This window comes from Argopecten irradians, chromosome 13, assembly GCF_041381155.1.
Source record: "Argopecten irradians isolate NY chromosome 13, Ai_NY, whole genome shotgun sequence".
In the NCBI taxonomy this organism is placed as follows: Eukaryota; Metazoa; Mollusca; class Bivalvia; order Pectinida; family Pectinidae; genus Argopecten; species Argopecten irradians.
In genome coordinates, this window is record NC_091146.1 from 9,994,089 (window position 1) to 10,012,571 (window position 18,483).

Below are 18,483 nucleotides of genomic sequence, written 5' to 3' on the forward strand. Positions count from 1 at the left end.
TCAGCGGACCAGAGAAATTCCTTCAATCACTGGACAGTATTAGCCTGAACAGCGACCAGGAACTCCTATAATCAACGGACCAGAGAAATTCCTTCAATCACTGGACAGTATTAGCCTGAACAGTGACCAGGAACTTCCTATAATCAGCGGACCAGAGAAATTCCTTCAATCACTGGACAGTATTAGCCTGAACAGTGACCAGAAACTCCTATAATCAGCGGACCAGAGAAATTCCTTCAATCACTGGACAGTATTAGCCTGAACAGTGACCAGGAACTCCTATAATCAGCGGACCAGAGAAATTCCTTCAATCACTGGACAGTATTAGCCTGAACAGTGACCAGGAACTCCTATAATCAGCGGACCAGAGAAATTCCTTCAATCACTGGACAGTATTAGCCTGAACAGTGACCAGAAACTCCTATAATCAGCGGACCAGAGAAATTCCTTCAATCACTGGACAGTATTAGCCTGAACAGTGACCAGGAACTCCTATAATCAGCGGACCAGAGAAATTCCTTCAATCACTGGACAGTATTAGCCTGAACAGTGACCAGGAACTCCTATAATCAGCGGACCAGAGAAATTCCTTCAATCACTGGACAGTATTAGCCTGAACAGTGACCAGAAACTCCTATAATCAGCGGACCAGAGAAATTCCTTCAATCACTGGACAGTATTAGCCTGAACAGCGACCAGGAACTCCTATAATCAGCGGACCAGAGAAATTCCTTCAATCACTGGACAGTATTAGCCTGAACAGTGACCAGAAACTCCTATAATCAGCGGACCAGAGAAATTCCTTCAATCACTGGACAGTATTAGCCTGAACAGCGACCAGGAACTCCTATAATCAGCAGACCAGAGAAATTCCTTCAATCACTGGACAGTATTAGCCTGAACAGTGACCAGGAACTCCTATAATCAGCGGACCAGAGAAATTCCTTCAATCACTGGACAGTATTAGCCTGAACAGTGACCAGAAACTCCTATAATCAGCGGACCAGAGAAATTCCTTCAATCACTGGACAGTATTAGCCTGAACAGCGACCAGGAACTCCTATAATCAGCGGACCAGAGAAATTCCTTCAATCACTGGACAGTATTAGCCTGAACAGTGACCAGAAACTCCTATAATCAGCGGACCAGAGAAATTCCTTCAATCACTGGACAGTATTAGCCTGAACAGTGACCAGAAACTCCTATAATCAGCGGACCAGAGAAATTCCTTCAATCACTGGACAGTATTAGCCTGAACAGTGACCAGAAACTCCTATAATCAGCGGACCAGAGAAATTCCTTCAATCACTGGACAGTATTAGCCTGAACAGCGACCAGGAACTCCTATAATCAGCAGACCAGAGAAATTCCTTCAATCACTGGACAGTATTAGCCTGAACAGTGACCAGGAACTCCTATAATCAGCGGACCAGAGAAATTCCTTCAATCACTGGACAGTATTAGCCTGAACAGTGACCAGAAACTCCTATAATCAGCGGACCAGAGAAATTCCTTCAATCACTGGACAGTATTAGCCTGAACAGTGACCAGAAACTCCTATAATCAGCGGACCAGAGAAATTCCTTCAATCACTGGACAGTATTAGCCTGAACAGCGACCAGGAACTCCTATAATCAGCGGACCAGAGAAATTCCTTCAATCACTGGACAGTATTAGCCTGAACAGTGACCAGAAACTCCTATAATCAGCGGACCAGAGAAATTCCTTCAATCACTGGACAGTATTAGCCTGAACAGCGACCAGGAACTCCTATAATCAGCAGACCAGAGAAATTCCTTCAATCACTGGACAGTATTAGCCTGAACAGTGACCAGGAACTCCTATAATCAGCGGACCAGAGAAATTCCTTCAATCACTGGACAGTATTAGCCTGAACAGTGACCAGAAACTCCTATAATCAGCGGACCAGAGAAATTCCTTCAATCACTGGACAGTATTAGCCTGAACAGCGACCAGGAACTCCTATAATCAGCGGACCAGAGAAATTCCTTCAATCACTGGACAGTATTAGCCTGAACAGTGACCAGAAACTCCTATAATCAGCGGACCAGAGAAATTCCTTCAATCACTGGACAGTATTAGCCTGAACAGTGACCAGAAACTCCTATAATCAGCGGACCAGAGAAATTCCTTCAATCACTGGACAGTATTAGCCTAAACAGCGACATAAACATCAATAACTTGTGATATTATTGATTCTGACACGTTTCCCGTCCCAGACATCTTAACTGTGACCATCAATTAGCCACCACAGTCAATGATACGTGGGTAATATTGTACTGGTGGGCCAGTGTCAATATTATATATTAGGGACACAGTGTCAATATTATAGTCTAACTAGCTTTAGTATTAGAGAAGTTGGGACACAGTGTCAATATTATAGTCTAACTAGCTATAGAACTAGGGTAGTACGGACACAGGGATGGTTAAGTTAACAAGGATGATTGTTGAGGTACAATGTACTGTATATAACACAAGGCCAGTTTTTATACAGCAATTGCATTACACAGTATATCCTAATGTAGAACATGAAATATTTATGTGCGTATATACTTATTTTCGTGGTTTAGAGCTTTCAAAGTATTCTGTATGTGGAAGTATTCATGGTTGCATGGCTTATGAAGTAGAGATCACAATGATGTATGAAACTATTTTACTTATATTTGTGGTTTTACATACATCGCCCATGAAAATAACAATAAAATTCAACACAACAAATATTTAGTGTTAGGTATATAGCATGAAGTTGTTACTCATGTAGGCTCTGGGTTCTGTGGCCCATCGAGACACACCATAGCCTATAAAAGTGGTAGTTTCTGCTCCTGCTTTGTGCTTTGCATACAGGAAATAGGACGACTAGTTGGCGCGTTGTCAGTATGTGTTGCCTGGTGTCTTCAGTGGCAAGCTTTAGTGATATCGTACTATAAAAAGGGCAAGAGTTCCACTTTACACGAACATACTGTAGTCTCCCAAAACATGCACCGCGCACTTCATGCACACTACCCACAGCATACATGGGAGGCCGTCCTAACATGACCGTAGCTATTAATGGGATAGAAATTTAATCAAACAGGCAAATTCATGGAATTTTGATTCCACGCTTTCAGGACATATTGTAGGTAAACATTATTGAGGTTAGGTTTAACCTTGGTTGAAACATGAAAAAATAAACTGAAGTCTTATTCGGAAGTAAGATATTTAACTTTGTTACCAAGTTTGAAGAAAATCGGTTAATATTTATTACAGTTATTGTACAGAAGTGACAGAAACTGAAGAAAAATGACATTTGTAGTAAATTAAAGGGCTATAACTCTGCTTATTAAGATCTGCCAAAAGTGGCAATTGGACTTGGCTAAGCCCTTAAGGCATTTATTTGACTTTGTTACCAAGTTTTAACATTTGTTAGTTACTACACAGAAACTGCAGAAAAATGACATTTATATTAAATTAAAGGGCCATAACTCTGATAAATAACATCCTCTGAAAGAGTTGATTGAACCTGGCCAGGCACTTAAGGCATTTAAATACCCTGTTATCAAGTCTGAAGAAAATCGGTTAATATTTATTACAGTTATTGTACGGAAGTGGCAGAAACTGACTTTTTTTTTAAATTTAAGCAAAGGGCTATAACTCCCCTAAATAAGGTCTGTTGAAAGTCAAAATCAAACTTGGCCTACTCCTTAAAGCATTTAACCTTGTTACTAAGTTTGAAGAAAATCAGTCTAAATTTATTACACTTGTTGCACAGAAATGGCAGAAAATGGTGTTTTTAGTAGTTCAAAGGGCCGTACCTCTGCTAAATAAGGTCAATCAGCAGTCACTATCGAAATTGGCCGAGCCCTTAAGGCATTTAACCTTGTCACCAAGTTTGAAGAAAATCGATTTACATTTGTTACAGCTATTGCATGGAACGAAATGTTACAGACAGACAGACGGACGGACTGACGGACAAACCCAAATTAATATCCCTCGTTTCGGAGAAAGCAGGGGATAACAAACAAGCAGAGCTTTTTCTCACTGCTTTGGGAAAGGGGCCTGTGGCTTTGACTTTGGGAATATGTGCAACAAAACCAAGATTTGTGAAAAAACTAGAACACTGACACGTCAGAAAGGGCCCCGCTATGTGTCTGACGTGCTTAAGTGGAAAAGTAGTATTTTGACAACGAATTCTTCCGTGTTAGCTATATGTTGCTAATAAATAATTAATGTCAACATTAATTGGGAAACCGATGATGGTACATTAATATAATTCTTTGGAAAAAGTCTTCCAAGTATTTAACTTGAATCCTGATTTCAAGCTAACATTACATTAAGAGCATACAATTAACTCAAATAAATTTGACCTTGACCTTTGACTTAGTAACCTTGGCCCATGACCTTACCTTTGGACAGTCAACTCCTTGTTTAATTCTGAACAACTTTGCATCATAATGTTATAACAAAATGTTTATCAGTTAAGAGCAACAACATTGTGATTTTTTTAAATGTTAAAATCCAAGATAGCCAATTTTTTAATTTAATTTCAGCCTGAAAAATTACCAAGCAGATCTAGGATGGATGGGGAATCATCATGTAAAATATGGGGAAAATACTCCACTCCCTTCCATCATTAATGTGCAAAAGAAAAAAAACGGACAGACGGACGGACGGACAGACAGACGGACAACCTGATTACTATAGGGCACCCGCATCTCGATGCGGGGCCCTAATTATAAAATATGAAATAAAGCATTATTTCCATTGCAGTTGATGTACTTTTTAAGCCAATTCACAAATACCTAAAGCCTTTACCAAATCAGTTTATACCTAAAGCCTTTACCATATCAGTTTATGTACTTTTTTAAGCCAATTCATAAATACCTAAAGCCTTTACCATATCAGTTTATGTACTTTTTTAAGCCAATTCGCAAATACCTAAAGCCTTTACCATATCAGTTAATGCATTATTTTTGGATAGTTCACAAGAAACTTTGATTTGGGGAAATTTTAGGCTTGAATTGGGGAAAATTTAGCGGCTTTGTCACTGGGAATGGGGCCGAAAATCAGCCCCAAATTATGCTGAAAAAAAGCCCTGACATGTATTACCAATGTAAATAAGTATCTGATGACATGCAGCCCTGCATCAAGCTAAACCTCCTAACACTATTTTACAATATGTGCCATTACCGAGAGCTCTAATGGTTCCATAAAAGCCGATTTGAGATAACTGAATGGTAGAACACAATAGAAGTCTATATATCACATGGAATCAGCAGCAGCAATAATCTACCACAATACTGCTGTCTCAGAATATCTCACATAAACATATTGGATGTCATTATCAAATACAAACAATCTGTTCATTAAGGCCAGGCACATTTACAGTGAGGGTATAAACTACAATTGTATCTAATGTGCATCAATGTCTCCTCATTAAACATGTTAAAAGACCCTTCTTCCTTAGACTGAACGTCACAATTAACTGTTACTATATAACAGACCATGAATGGTTATGTATGGAATCATGAATATCACTTATAAAAAGACCGAACAAACCTCTATTGATCACAGCATTAATGTATCTAGGGATTATATCTGCTGCTGCCATAATACACAAAAACAAAAAGGGTTTTTATTCACGACACCATTTGACATATAAGTGGTTAAATTTGTCCCGACATATTACCACTGTAAGCCTACCAACTCTGGGTCACAAGATTGAATCCCAAGCGGGGCAGTTGCCATGTAGGTACTGACCAGCGGGTACTGACCATCGGTCAGTGAGTTTTCCTTTGGTACTCTGACTTTCCTCCACCATCTAACCCTGGATATCCTTAAATGACCCAGCTGGCTGTTAGTAGGGCGTTAAACTAATCTAACCATAACAAAACATTAACAAAGTTTATGTCCATCAGTATCTGTACTCAAGTATTGACAATTGGAAGAGAGCAACTATTGTCTGTAGAGCAATGTCAGAGCCCTAACCTGCTGCAGACATCTTATTTGTGATCTGTCGCCCAGAGATCATTTTATTTCTAAATGAAGGTTAGAAGCCGACAATATTGTACAAAGTAATGGCGGCACCAGGCCAGTTACTGTGTCGGCCAGCTACTGAGTTGGCCTGACCACTGAGCCAGATAGACCAGACAGCACATTATCAGATGTCCCGTCACAGACAGGCTTATCACATTTTATTGTCTGACCAGCACGCAGTAGCAAACAATGTTATATGGAAACAAGAGGCCCAGAGGGCCTGTATCGCTCACCTGGTTTGTAATGCCAAATAATTTTCTGAATACAGGTTCATTGTTTCTTTTCTGAAGGAATTTTAATATTAACCTCTAAATCCCCTATTGGGCCCCACCCCTCCTGCCCCCTGGGGGTCAGAGCCAAAATTTATACAAGTTCTGTTCCCCTTCCACAAAGGATGTTTCTGGCCAAATTTGGTTACAATCCATGCAGAACTCTAGGACAATTAAGTAGCAATTTATAGAATTTACCAATAATTCCCCTATTGGGCCCCGCCCCTCCTGCCCCGGGGACCAGAGCCAAAATTTATACAAGTTCTGTTCCTCTTCCCCCAAGGATGTTTGTGGCCAAATTTGGTTACAATCCATGCAGAACTCTAGGACAAGTAGCGATTGATAGAATTTACCTCTATTTCCCCTATTGGGCCCCGCCCCTCCTGCCCCCTGAGGGTCAGAGCCAAAATTTATACAAGTTCTGTTCTCCTACCCCGAAGGATGTTTGTGGCCAAATTTAGTTACAATCCATACAAAACTCTAGGACAATTAAGTAGCAATTTATAGAATTTACCTATAATTCCCCTATTGGGCCCCGCCCCTCCTGCCCCGGGGACCAGAGCCAAAATTTCTGGCCAAATTTGGTTACATTCCATGCAGAACTCTATGACTAGTAGCGAATTAAAGGATTTACCTCTATTTCCCCTATTGGGCCCCACCCCTCCAGCCCCCGGGGGGCCAGAGCCAAAATTTATACAGGTTCTGTTCCCCTTCCCCCAAGGATGTTTCTGGCCAAATTTGGTCACAATCCACGCAGAACTCTACGACTAGTAGCAATTTATAGGATTTACCTCTATTTCCCCTATTGGGCCCCGCCCCTCCTGCCCCCGGGGGGTCAGAGCCAAAATTTATACAAGTTCTGTTCCCCTTCCCCCAAGGATATGTTTGTGGCCAAATTTGGTTACAATCCATGTAGAACTCTATGACAAGTAGCGATTTAAAGGATTTACCTCTATTTCCCCTATTGGGCCCCGCCCCTCCTGCCCCCGGGGGGGGGGGGGGGGGGGGGGGGGGGGGGGGGGGTCAGAGCCAAAATTTATACAAGTTCTGTTCCCCTTCCCCCAAGGATGTTTGTGGCAAAATTTAGTTACAATCCATGTAGAACTCTATGACTAGTAGCGATTTAAAGGATTTACCTCTATTTCCCCTATTGGGCCCCGCCCCTCCTGCCCCCGGGGGGTCAGAGCCAAAATTTATACAAGTTCTGTTCCCCTTCCCCCAAGGATGTTTGTGGCAAAATTTAGTTACAATCCATGTAGAACTCTATGACAAGTAGCGATTTAAAGGATTTACCTCTATTTCCCCTATTTGGCCCCGCCCCTCCTGCCCCCGGGGGTCAGAGCCAAAATTTATACAAGTTCTGTTCCCCTTCCCCCAAGGATGTTTGTGGCCAAATTTGGTTACAATCCATGTAGAACTCTATGACAAGTAGTGATTTAAAGGATTTACCTCTATTTCCCCTCTTGGGCCCCGCCCCTCCTGCCCCCGGGGGGTCAGAGCCAAAATTTATACAAGTTCTGTTCCCCTTCCCCCAAGGATGTTTCTGGCCAAATTTGGTTACAATCCATGTAGAACTCTATGACTAGTAGCGAATTAAAGGATTTACCTCTATTTCCCCTATTTGGCCCCACCCCTCCAGCCCCCGGGGGGCCAGAGCCAAAATTTATACAAGTTCTGTTCCCCTTCCCCCAAGGATGTTTGTGGCAAAATTTAGTTACAATCCATGTAGAACTCTATGACTAGTAGCGATTTAAAGGATTTACCTCTATTTCCCCTATTGGGCCCCGCCCCTCCTGCCCCCGGGGGGTCAGAGCCAAAATTTATACAAGTTCTGTTCCCCTTCCCCCAAGGATGTTTGTGGCAAAATTTAGTTACAATCCATGTAGAACTCTATGACAAGTAGCGATTTAAAGGATTTACCTCTATTTCCCCTATTTGGCCCCGCCCCTCCTGCCCCCGGGGGGTCAGAGCCAAAATTTATACAAGTTCTGTTCCCCTTCCCCCAAGGATGTTTCTGGCCAAATTTGGTTACAATCCATGTAGAACTCTATGACAAGTAGTGATTTAAAGGATTTACCTCTATTTCCCCTCTTGGGCCCCGCCCCTCCTGCCCCCGGGGGGTCAGAGCCAAAATTTATACAAGTTCTGTTCCCCTTCCCCCAAGGATGTTTCTGGCCAAATTTGGTTACAATCCATGTAGAACTCTATGACAAGTAGTGATTTAAAGGATTTACCTCTATTTCCCCTATTGGGCCCCGCCCCTCCTGCCCCCGGGGGGTCAGAGCCAAAATTTATACAAGTTCTGTTCCCCTTCCCCCAAGGATGTTTCTGGCCAAATTTGGTTACAATCCATGTAGAACTCTATGACAAGTAGTGATTTAAAGGATTTACCTCTATTTCCCCTCTTGGGCCCCGCCCCTCCTGCCCCCGGGGGGTCAGAGCCAAAATTTATACAAGTTCTGTTCCCCTTCCCCCAAGGATGTTTGTGGCAAAATTTAGTTACAATCCATGTAGAACTCTATGACTAGTAGCGATTTAAAGGATTTACCTCTATTTCCCCTATTGGGCCCCGCCCCTCCTGCCCCCAGGGGGTCAGAGCCAAAATTTATACAAGTTCTGTTCCCCTTCCCCCAAGGATGTTTGTGGCAAATTTGGTTACAATCCATGCAGAACTCTACGACTAGTAGCAATTTATAGGATTTACCTCTATTTCCCCTATTGGGCCCCGCCCCTCCTGCCCCCGGGGGGTCAGAGCCAAAATTTATACAAGTTCTGTTCCCCTTCCCCCAAGGATGTTTGTGGCCTAATTTGGTTACAATCCATGTAGAACTCTATGACAAGTAGCGATTTAAAGGATTTACCTCTATTTCCCCTATTGGGCCCCGCCCCTCCTGCCCCCGGGGGGGTCAGAGCCAAAATTTATACAAGTTCTGTTCCCCTTCCCCCAAGGATGTTGGTGGCAAAATTTAGTTACAATCCATGTAGAACTCTATGACTAGTAGCGATTTAAAGGATTTACCTCTATTTCCCCTATTGGGCCCCGCCCCTCCTGCCCCCGGGGGGTCAGAGCCAAAATTTATACAAGTTCTGTTCCCCTTCCCCCAAGGATGTTTCTGGCCAAATTTGGTTACAATCCATGCAGAACTCTATGACTAGTAGCAATTTATAGGATTTACCTCTATTTCCCCTATTGGGCCCCGCCCCTCCTGCCCCCGGGGGGTCAGAGCCAAAATTTATACAAGTTCTGTTCCCCTTCCCCCAAGGATGTTTGTGGCCAAATTTGGTTACAATCCATGTAGAACTCTATGACAAGTAGCGATTTAAAGGATTTACCTCTATTTCCCCTATTGGGCCCCGCCCCTCCTGCCCCCGGGGGGGTCAGAGCCAAAATTTATACAAGTTCTGTTCCCCTTCCCCCAAGGATGTTTGTGGCAAAATTTAGTTACAATCCATGTAGAACTCTATGACTAGTAGCGATTTAAAGGATTTACCTCTATTTCCCCTATTGGGCCCCGCCCCTCCTGCCCCCGGGGGGTCAGAGCCAAAATTTATACAAGTTCTGTTCCCCTTCCCCCAAGGATGTTTGTGGCAAAATTTGGTTACAATCCATGCAGAACTCTATGACTAGTAGCGATTTAAAGGAAATGTTGACGGACAGACGGACGACGGACGCCGCGCCATGACATAAGCTCACCGGCCCTTCGGGCCAGGTGAGCTAAAAACAGCAAATTTGACCAGGTTTTATCAGTTATAGTCAGAAAACATTAAAATATATGGCAGATCCTAGACAGAATATAACTGCATTACATTCATATTTCCTGGACTGAGGTTACTGTCATGTCATTAGATAATGCTCTCATAAAACAATGACTGCCAAAAATGGAAGCAACAAAAGTCAGCACAACTACACTACCAGTATGTGAAAGTGAGCACTTTAACCACTATGCCTCTGGTTCACAATCCTGTCCACTGCTTTGAGTGGAATCACAGTCAAAATGACTTCTTCAGGAAAAACTCATTCACCAGGAGTGTTTATGGTTTTGTAATTTTGTCAAAAAATAAAAAAAAACAACACTTTAATGGTTCCACAAAATGAAGCAAAAGGTCCATGGGACATCATAAATACATAGAATATCATAAAGAAATACTTAAACATGGAACATCATAAATACACAGAATATCATAAAGAAATACTTACAAATACAAAGTATTTACACTGTACAAAGTGATTGCTTTAATTTAACATTGGAAAGTGTAAATAAGATAAATAATTTCACTTGAAATTTTCCGAACATAAGCAGTCTTTTTGTCACACATCAATAGGACAGCTAAAAAAAACATATTTTATAACTAAATATGCCTAAATATATGATTTTCCAGTGCTTTTCAAATAAAAATATTGTTTTGAGTTTTAAATTACGTTTTCCACTGTTTGCTCTTTATAATTCTGATGAAGCTATGTGAGGGGAGGTAACTCCTACAAAAACTTAATGGATCATGATAGTCAAGACACATTTCAACTCTTTGACATAGTATGGTTGTTTCAGTTCATCACAGGGGTGGGGAAGTTATAAACAATTCTAATAAAAACGTCTCCGATATCTAGGAGACAAAAAAACACCAACTAAGTAATTATGAAGTAATTACAGCTGTGACATCACAATTTTTACATCCAAGACCATGTAAAATCACTTAACCTAATCACGGAGCCACACTAACAACTTTTGGTGTTACTGTCACAGTTACATCTTAAGTTATTCAAATACTAAAGTTATGTTTACTTAAATATTCATATGTACACTGTATATACATTGATAATTGCAGATGAGATGTTACTTAGACAGAAAGCACAGTGAATTATCTTCAGACCTGTCTAAAAGGTAACAGACAAAAGATAAATATAAATCACTGCCTCCACTAGGGATCAAACTCAGCTGGCTTATAAAAATTACTGGTCTCACTCTCAAATGATCTAACTAAATGGAGGATCTCTCTAACCCAATAACATACTGTTTATCTCTTTGCTGTGTAGAATTTTTCGTTATTTCCCTGGTTGCACTGGGCCCACAAAGTCAAACCTTCCTTAGCGACCACCTCTGTATAAAGATCACCTGCTTTAACGACCACCTCTGTATAAAGACCACCTGTCTTTGAGACCACCTCTGTATAAAGACCACCTGTCTTTGAGACCACCTCTGTATAAAGACCACTTGCTTTAGCGACCACCTCTGTATAAAGACCACCTGTATTTGAGACCACCTCTGTATAAGACCACCTGCCTTAGCGGCCACCTCTGTATAAAGACCACCTGTATTTGAGACCACCTCTGTACAAAGACCACTTGCTTTAACAAATATCTCTGTATAAGGACTGTCCTGCTTCATGAGACTATTCATGTAAGTGAATAAAGTATATAAAGATCACTTGGCTGTACAACCTATTTTTCTTGGTCTGTTGGGTGGTCTTTATAGACAGGTTTGACTACATAAATACAACAAACTCAGCTTACTATTACCATTCCTATATACGTTTATAAGCCATTACAATTTCTTCACACAAATAAAATCAAAAGCTCAGAGACCCCAATAGAGAATCCCCATGAATATTTCATGTAATAAAGTGTTACACAGCTCGTATTCTGTCTTTGCATATTGCAGAGTTACCTCCCTTTCAGGTTGGTATTCATTGTGAGGTCTTGTAAGCAAATCTATTATCATTTTCTCTGAAAAGAATGATTCTACACATCACTATCAATACCTACCAGCAAGTACAGATAACTCTGTAATAACAAATACAGTCGAAACTCGTTATCTCGAAATTCAACGGACCAACAAAAATACATATCACTATCAATACCTACCAAGAAGTACAGATAACTCTGCAATAACAAATACAGAATATCTTGCTAGGAGTTACCTTACCTTGATGACTTTAGCCAGGGATTCAGATCCACGCCCCGTCAGACTACACCCAGTAAAGTTCACAGAGTTGATGGTTGTCGAGTTCTTGATGCCCTTACACACAACTTGGTAATAAAAGAAAATGAATGCAATTATATTTATGTTTACTATAGCACAGAGAGAGGATGTAATCATGTTCTCACACAGATAGACTAGGACCCAATTTCTCGAAACAAAACTGCAGTATTTCCCCTTATGTAACAAAAAGAATTGACATCACAGTTTTTCACTTAGGTTTATTTTGGGAAATTGGGGCCAGGACCTCTACTGTGTTCATATCTTATACAGTCTACTTTTCAGAAAGGGGAATTAATCCTCTATTTAGTTTATAGATAAAAAGTGAACTTATTCATTATAACGTCTACTCAAGGAAGTATAATAACAATAACTACATGCACAGTAACACATATCTAGACTTTTCATTACCTCACAAGAAGTCATTTGAAGATTTGAAATTTTTTGGCCCATGTGACCCTTACTGAAAGTCAAGGTCATTCATATCAACAATCTTTATCTCAGCTTATACTATAGGTCCAATATGAGGTTTCCAGGCCTTTCAAAACTTCAAGATTTTAGTTTATTAAAAGAAACAATAACAAAAAAAATATGGCCACAGAGCCCAAGTGGTTAAGGCTTTTCGTCATATTGTCACATGATTATTCTGGGTTTGCGAGTTTGAATGCCATGTGCACATGGGACAGTTGACAGGTACTGACCATATAGGTCATTGGTTTTTACATACATATGGCACGTCCTTAAACAGCCCTGACTGGACGTAAAACAAAACAAACTCAAGAAAAGGAGGAGATAACCCTATACTTACTTTCAAGTCCAGTATCTCCTATACGGCAGTACTCCAATGATAGATGGTTAAGCGTGGTATTCTTTACCAGGCCCTGAAACATGTAATAATCAATATACAGCATCAGTGTTTAATTCACATGAGATGTTAAGACATGGGTCTATGAATTTTTTTTTATTTTGTGATGAATCTTATAATGTAGAATTCAATGTTAAAATAAGTTGCAAAAATCAAGCAGAGGCAGCTATTACAGCATGTCATCCTCCAATCACCTGACGTCAATTTATCATTATATTGTGCCGTCAAATTAAAGGGACATGAACCTTAATAAACCAAGTAAATTTGAGTAAAATACATATTTAAGACATGTCAGATACCTTACTAAGTAATATATATAAGTTATTGTGCAAATGTGTCAAATTAAATAAATAGAATGGAAATTCCAGTTTTCTATATTTTGAACCGGCCCGCTCGAATTTTGTAGACTGAGTGTGATAAATATAGTAGGGTTGAACTTTAGTGACCTCCCACAATGCACTGCACAAATTAAATGAATGTAAACAAAATGGTGGGTCAAAATCGTGGGTGAAGCGAACACAAACGAATTCCGATCGAAAACAGAGTACGTAAAGAGTCAGTAAAGTAAATAATATGAACATAAGGGTTGTTCTGTACCTGAATTTTTAAAGGGACTTAAATAAGTTGTTCTGTATGCTTAGATATGGTTTTCAGATGTTTATTGAATATTCTATTACAATGATTGGTTATCTAAAACGACAGGAAAACATGGGGAATACCTACCTCACATTTAAAGATTATTTTCTAATTTACGATGGTTGACAAATGAAGTTTAAGCCATATTTGTTAATATTTGTTATAAAACAATTTGTAATTAGCGTAAGAACGAAAAGTCAAAAGTCAAAAGAGACTTTTCATTCGACGGGACACCGCAAAGGGAGGTTCTTGACTTATTGCACATATGTACATCACGCAAGTATAAAGTGGGGAGTTTCTCCCGTCTCTTGCTTTTCAGCAATCCATTCATATCTCCCTTCTTTCCCAATCGCACACGTTACTGACTCTTGACATACTCTATTTTCTATCGGAAATTTGTTTGTGTTCGATTCACCCACGTTTTTGACCCACCATTTTGTTAAAGGTAAATGAGAATAACAAGGGAGATAACCTTCATCAGCGTTGAGAGGTCTCGTTCCCGGAGAGGTAGACCCTGCAGCTCTAGACAAGACAGCGTAGGTGTGTTTACTAGACATTCCTTGAGAGCTTTACACAGACGGTAGGTGATCTCCTTAGACCGCACAGCAGGCATCTTTCTCTTCTCAATTAACGCTTTCTTCTCTGTTACAAAAATAAATCATAACACTGTAATCCAATGATAGATTTACAAGGTCTTTTTACAAGAGACAAAAACGAAAAGATATTTCCACCAAGTTATAACTAATGAAAGTCTCTGATAAAAAAAAAATCTCCAATGCTAAAATTCAAACAATTCTAGATTTTCACCTGTCATTTTACAGTGGTGTTACAACTACCAGCAAATGATAAAAAATTAATCAGACAATTTTTTTAAACTGATCTGACCATAAACCAATTATTCATAAATTTTCAATTTTGGATTAAATGCATACATGTTTAAGTAGAATCCTACAAGTAATTATATATTGGTGGTTATTATTAACAACACAAAATGGTGGATATGTACAGTACATTTGAAATACACTTGAAATAATAATTTCCTCCAAATGTACATTTTCTGTCATATCTGAAAACCGGTTTTATTCGATAATCCATCACTTTTGAAATTGGTTATCAAATAAGAAAATCAAATCAAACTGATTCCCGGTTAACTAACAACCACTATTATTGGATTTCTGGTCTCTCTTTTTTTTGATAAAATAATTTACCATTGTCTTCTGAGGGAGGCTGGTAATAGCTACGGAAAGCTATAAATTCTAGATTCTTGTTGATCCGAAGTGTGTTGAGAATTGGTTGCCAGTCGTTAGCTCTATAAAACAAAGGTTGATGATTAGAGTTAAATCAGACATCAAAACATATGCATCATATTTATGACTGGCATTTTTAAATGCATTTCATTTTTTAAATTTTAAACATGAGAACCATGCAGATGTAAGTCTTGAGAAATGAAAAATGCTGTGAGATGACATGCTCTCTTACCTGACCCTGTCCCCATTGAGATCCAGCACTCCCTGACCGAGATGAGCTTTTACGGCGGGGAGGGGGCAGGAATCCTGCATGGCACATAAGTTATCATAGTGCCCCTCAAAGTCGAACGCCCCTCGCTGGCGAGCCTGGACACTCTCAATCATCCTCAAGCTTTAAATACTTCCTAAATCTGTAAATAAAACATCATACAAATTAATTACATGTACAGTTAGTAAGGAGATTAGGAAACAGTACAAAGGGAGATAATCCCAGTATGTTACTAGCTGACTCTTTCATCTACTACGGTATGTACGTACATACCGTATTTGACCTAAAGAGGGCAAAGGGCACGAGCAGCTGGCAATGGGGGCGCCCTTATTATTTCTAAAGTTATCTGAAACAGACTTTAGACCAAAAGTTTGCAGCTAGACATTTGTTACTTGAAAGGGAACTGCCACAAACTCTGAAACGGACTGTAGCGACTTTCCACATGAAAAGCCTTTGATGTTTTCTAGCAAGTGGACCCTGTTGTCTAGACAGAATACTGGAGTGAAGGAAACATGTCAATTGATGTGTCAGCTGTCATGATGAACCAAGGTTTTAATCAGAGCGATGTTGATGCTGCTCAAGTAGTTTATGAATGTGTACAATGTTAACATTCAGCTATCTGAAAGCAGCGTCTCTAACAGTGACTATGGATGATATGGCTGACGACAACTACGACTGTGCCAGTCCAGGTCATTGACATTCAAACTTTCTAATATCGGATATCATTTGTAAATTGGATAGGAAATGAAATTCTAAAGAAAGGTAAGGGTGTTGTTTATTTGTGATACAAGATAGCTGGACAATGCAGGCTTTTTTTGAAGAAGAAAAAAGGCAGGTGTGCCCTTATTACAGCAGGCGCCCTCTTTAGCTCAAATACGGTATGTAGTATCCATCACATCATGACGTGATATTTGATTATCTATAATCTGACTTCAATCATATCATTAACCTAAAACATTATGACACATATTTTGCATGGTGTAGACATCTGGACTTAATTGTCTGCTCTGATGCAAATTAACGCCTATTTTGTCTGTTGTTTTCAACACTTTTAAAATACAAATATGAAACAAGAGGCAGGGATTTTTATTCACTGTTGCATTTGCTGAAACCTTTAGCCCTATATACAGTAGCACTATTCAATTTGTTTTTATTTTAGCAGAAATATCACTGTGCTTTAAATTTTGTTGAATTCTGATAAATTAACTTAATAAATCATATCTGCCCACATTAGCATATAGCACGGACAAAGCTAGATGTTAAAGGCCCACTACCTTTCCAAAACGGCTTTTAATTTTTAAAATGGGAATGTAAAACGAGATCGATAATTGTGTAGAGTCGCAAAAGTTATTAACTTACCGTTAATACTACACCCATCATCATCTCCTAAACAAAATAACTAAAATAAATAAAATGTTCATTTTCATAACGCGTGTCGTCTTATGTTTCCCGCCGTCGTCCTAATTACCGCGCGGTAGTTGAATACTACTGCGCCACACGGCAAAACAGCGAAATGAATATCAACAGTTTTTATATATTACGCAGGAATTCTTGCATATGTTTGGTTTTGTAACCTCATCTTAGGCCATCGATATGTATTTTCTGACATTGTTAATGTTTTTATGAAACCTATAAAATTTGCTTCGGAAAGGTAGTGGGCATTTAATTTTGTCATTTTAGAAATAATTTGTATTTTATTAAACACTCTCACTAGACATACAGTTGCGTCCGGTAATTCTGTCCATGTGTAAACGACGCCATTATATATTTCATGCTGTCAAGAAATAGCAGACATTTGGTAAATTTAGTATCACGACAAAACATTGTCATAAATTCATCAAAGTTTGTGTCGAAATGCTTTATTGTTATAATCAGTTAGATCAAATCACAAAATGTGTTGTTACACTACAGATATTTGATTTTCATCCCTATTTTTGTATTCAAAACAAAGTACTTTGAAATCATTGAAATCAGCACATGACACAGATAAACCAATCTATCATGTATGGGTCTCTATATCAAGTGAAATTTCTCCGGAAATGACTATATTCAACACATGCGCAGACTTAACGGATATGTCAACATCCGCAGACACATGGGGGTAGCCACATTTTACACCTTGTATATATGTAACAGTGTTCTCCCCAGGATTTTTTCACTGCGCAATGGTAATTTTTTCTCGTTGCAAACTGCGCGGCGCAGCGCGAAATTTTTTTTTTGTGCCGCAATTTAATTTTAATGGCCTAGTGTTATAATAAAAATTAAAATAACAAAAAATATTAACATTTTATCTCACTGTCACATTTACTGAATTCAGATTTATTGCATTTAAAAATTATTAGAATTATTTAAATTTTTAAATTAAGATTATTTTAATGTGTTTCACAGTTCTAGATAATTATGGGATTATGCCCCCAATTCCATCACTATTTGTGTATTTCAAATATTTAAAACAGGCTGTAGTTACTGTATGGTACTGTAAATGTAACATTGAGATCTAGATTAAAAAAAAAATTGATAAAACACTGGTTAAATTTTTTAAGTCTTTTCTAATACATATCTGTACAATTTTATGACATGTTTCTTATCATCCAATTATGCTTAAAATTTACAAATTACAAATTTTGGAATTTTTTTCAAATCCGGATTTCTTATACCCATCGATCTGGCTCCATTATTACAATTACCTAACACCAAAATGGCGGCCATTTCGGTTGCAAAGTTTGTGGCATCTTTCAGCGGTATATGCCTATTTTGACATTAAAAACGTAAGTAAATCATTTACAATTGCAAGCAGTGTTTGTTTTTGGGATGATGCTCACTAGCTATAATCAAAACATCTGTTGAAAAGGTGTCAGTTTGTTTCCTAAACTGCCGATGTGCTGCCTACTTCTGTTACGTTGCGTAGCTCACATGATTGAAAGTGATTTGATCAGTGATTTCTCCTCTCTCTAGCTGACCTATATCCCCAGACTGCTAAATAGAACAAGTGAGGTGTTGGTTAGGGAGTAGTCACACCTCTTGTGTTTACTTATCAATGCAATTTAACAGTACAATATGGCAGGGCACCCCTGCGGATCACAAGTATCAACACTGTCACGGTCGTAAAAATGGACCCAACCACATGGCATAGCGGCATGACAGACATCGTAAATTTATAAGAGTACTACTTGTCAGGTAGCAGGAGGGA

At 39.3% G+C, this 18,483-nt stretch overlaps 1 protein-coding gene across 1 annotated transcript in view; it reads right to left on the reverse strand.

Annotated features, from left to right (window-relative positions):
* The window catches only part of LOC138305900 (centrosomal protein of 78 kDa-like), a 97,457-nt gene that overhangs the window by 77,881 nt on the left and 1,093 nt on the right, over positions 1 to 18,483 (reverse strand). Inside the window, exons 2-6 of the mRNA XM_069246174.1 lie at positions 15,258 to 15,435; positions 14,987 to 15,087; positions 14,251 to 14,420; positions 13,086 to 13,158; positions 12,224 to 12,327 (exon numbers count right to left, since the gene is read on the reverse strand). Coding sequence (XP_069102275.1) covers positions 12,224 to 12,327; positions 13,086 to 13,158; positions 14,251 to 14,420; positions 14,987 to 15,087; positions 15,258 to 15,409 — 600 coding nt within the window. The 5' untranslated portion in view covers positions 15,410 to 15,435. The remainder of the gene's footprint in view (positions 1 to 12,223; positions 12,328 to 13,085; positions 13,159 to 14,250; positions 14,421 to 14,986; positions 15,088 to 15,257; positions 15,436 to 18,483) is intronic.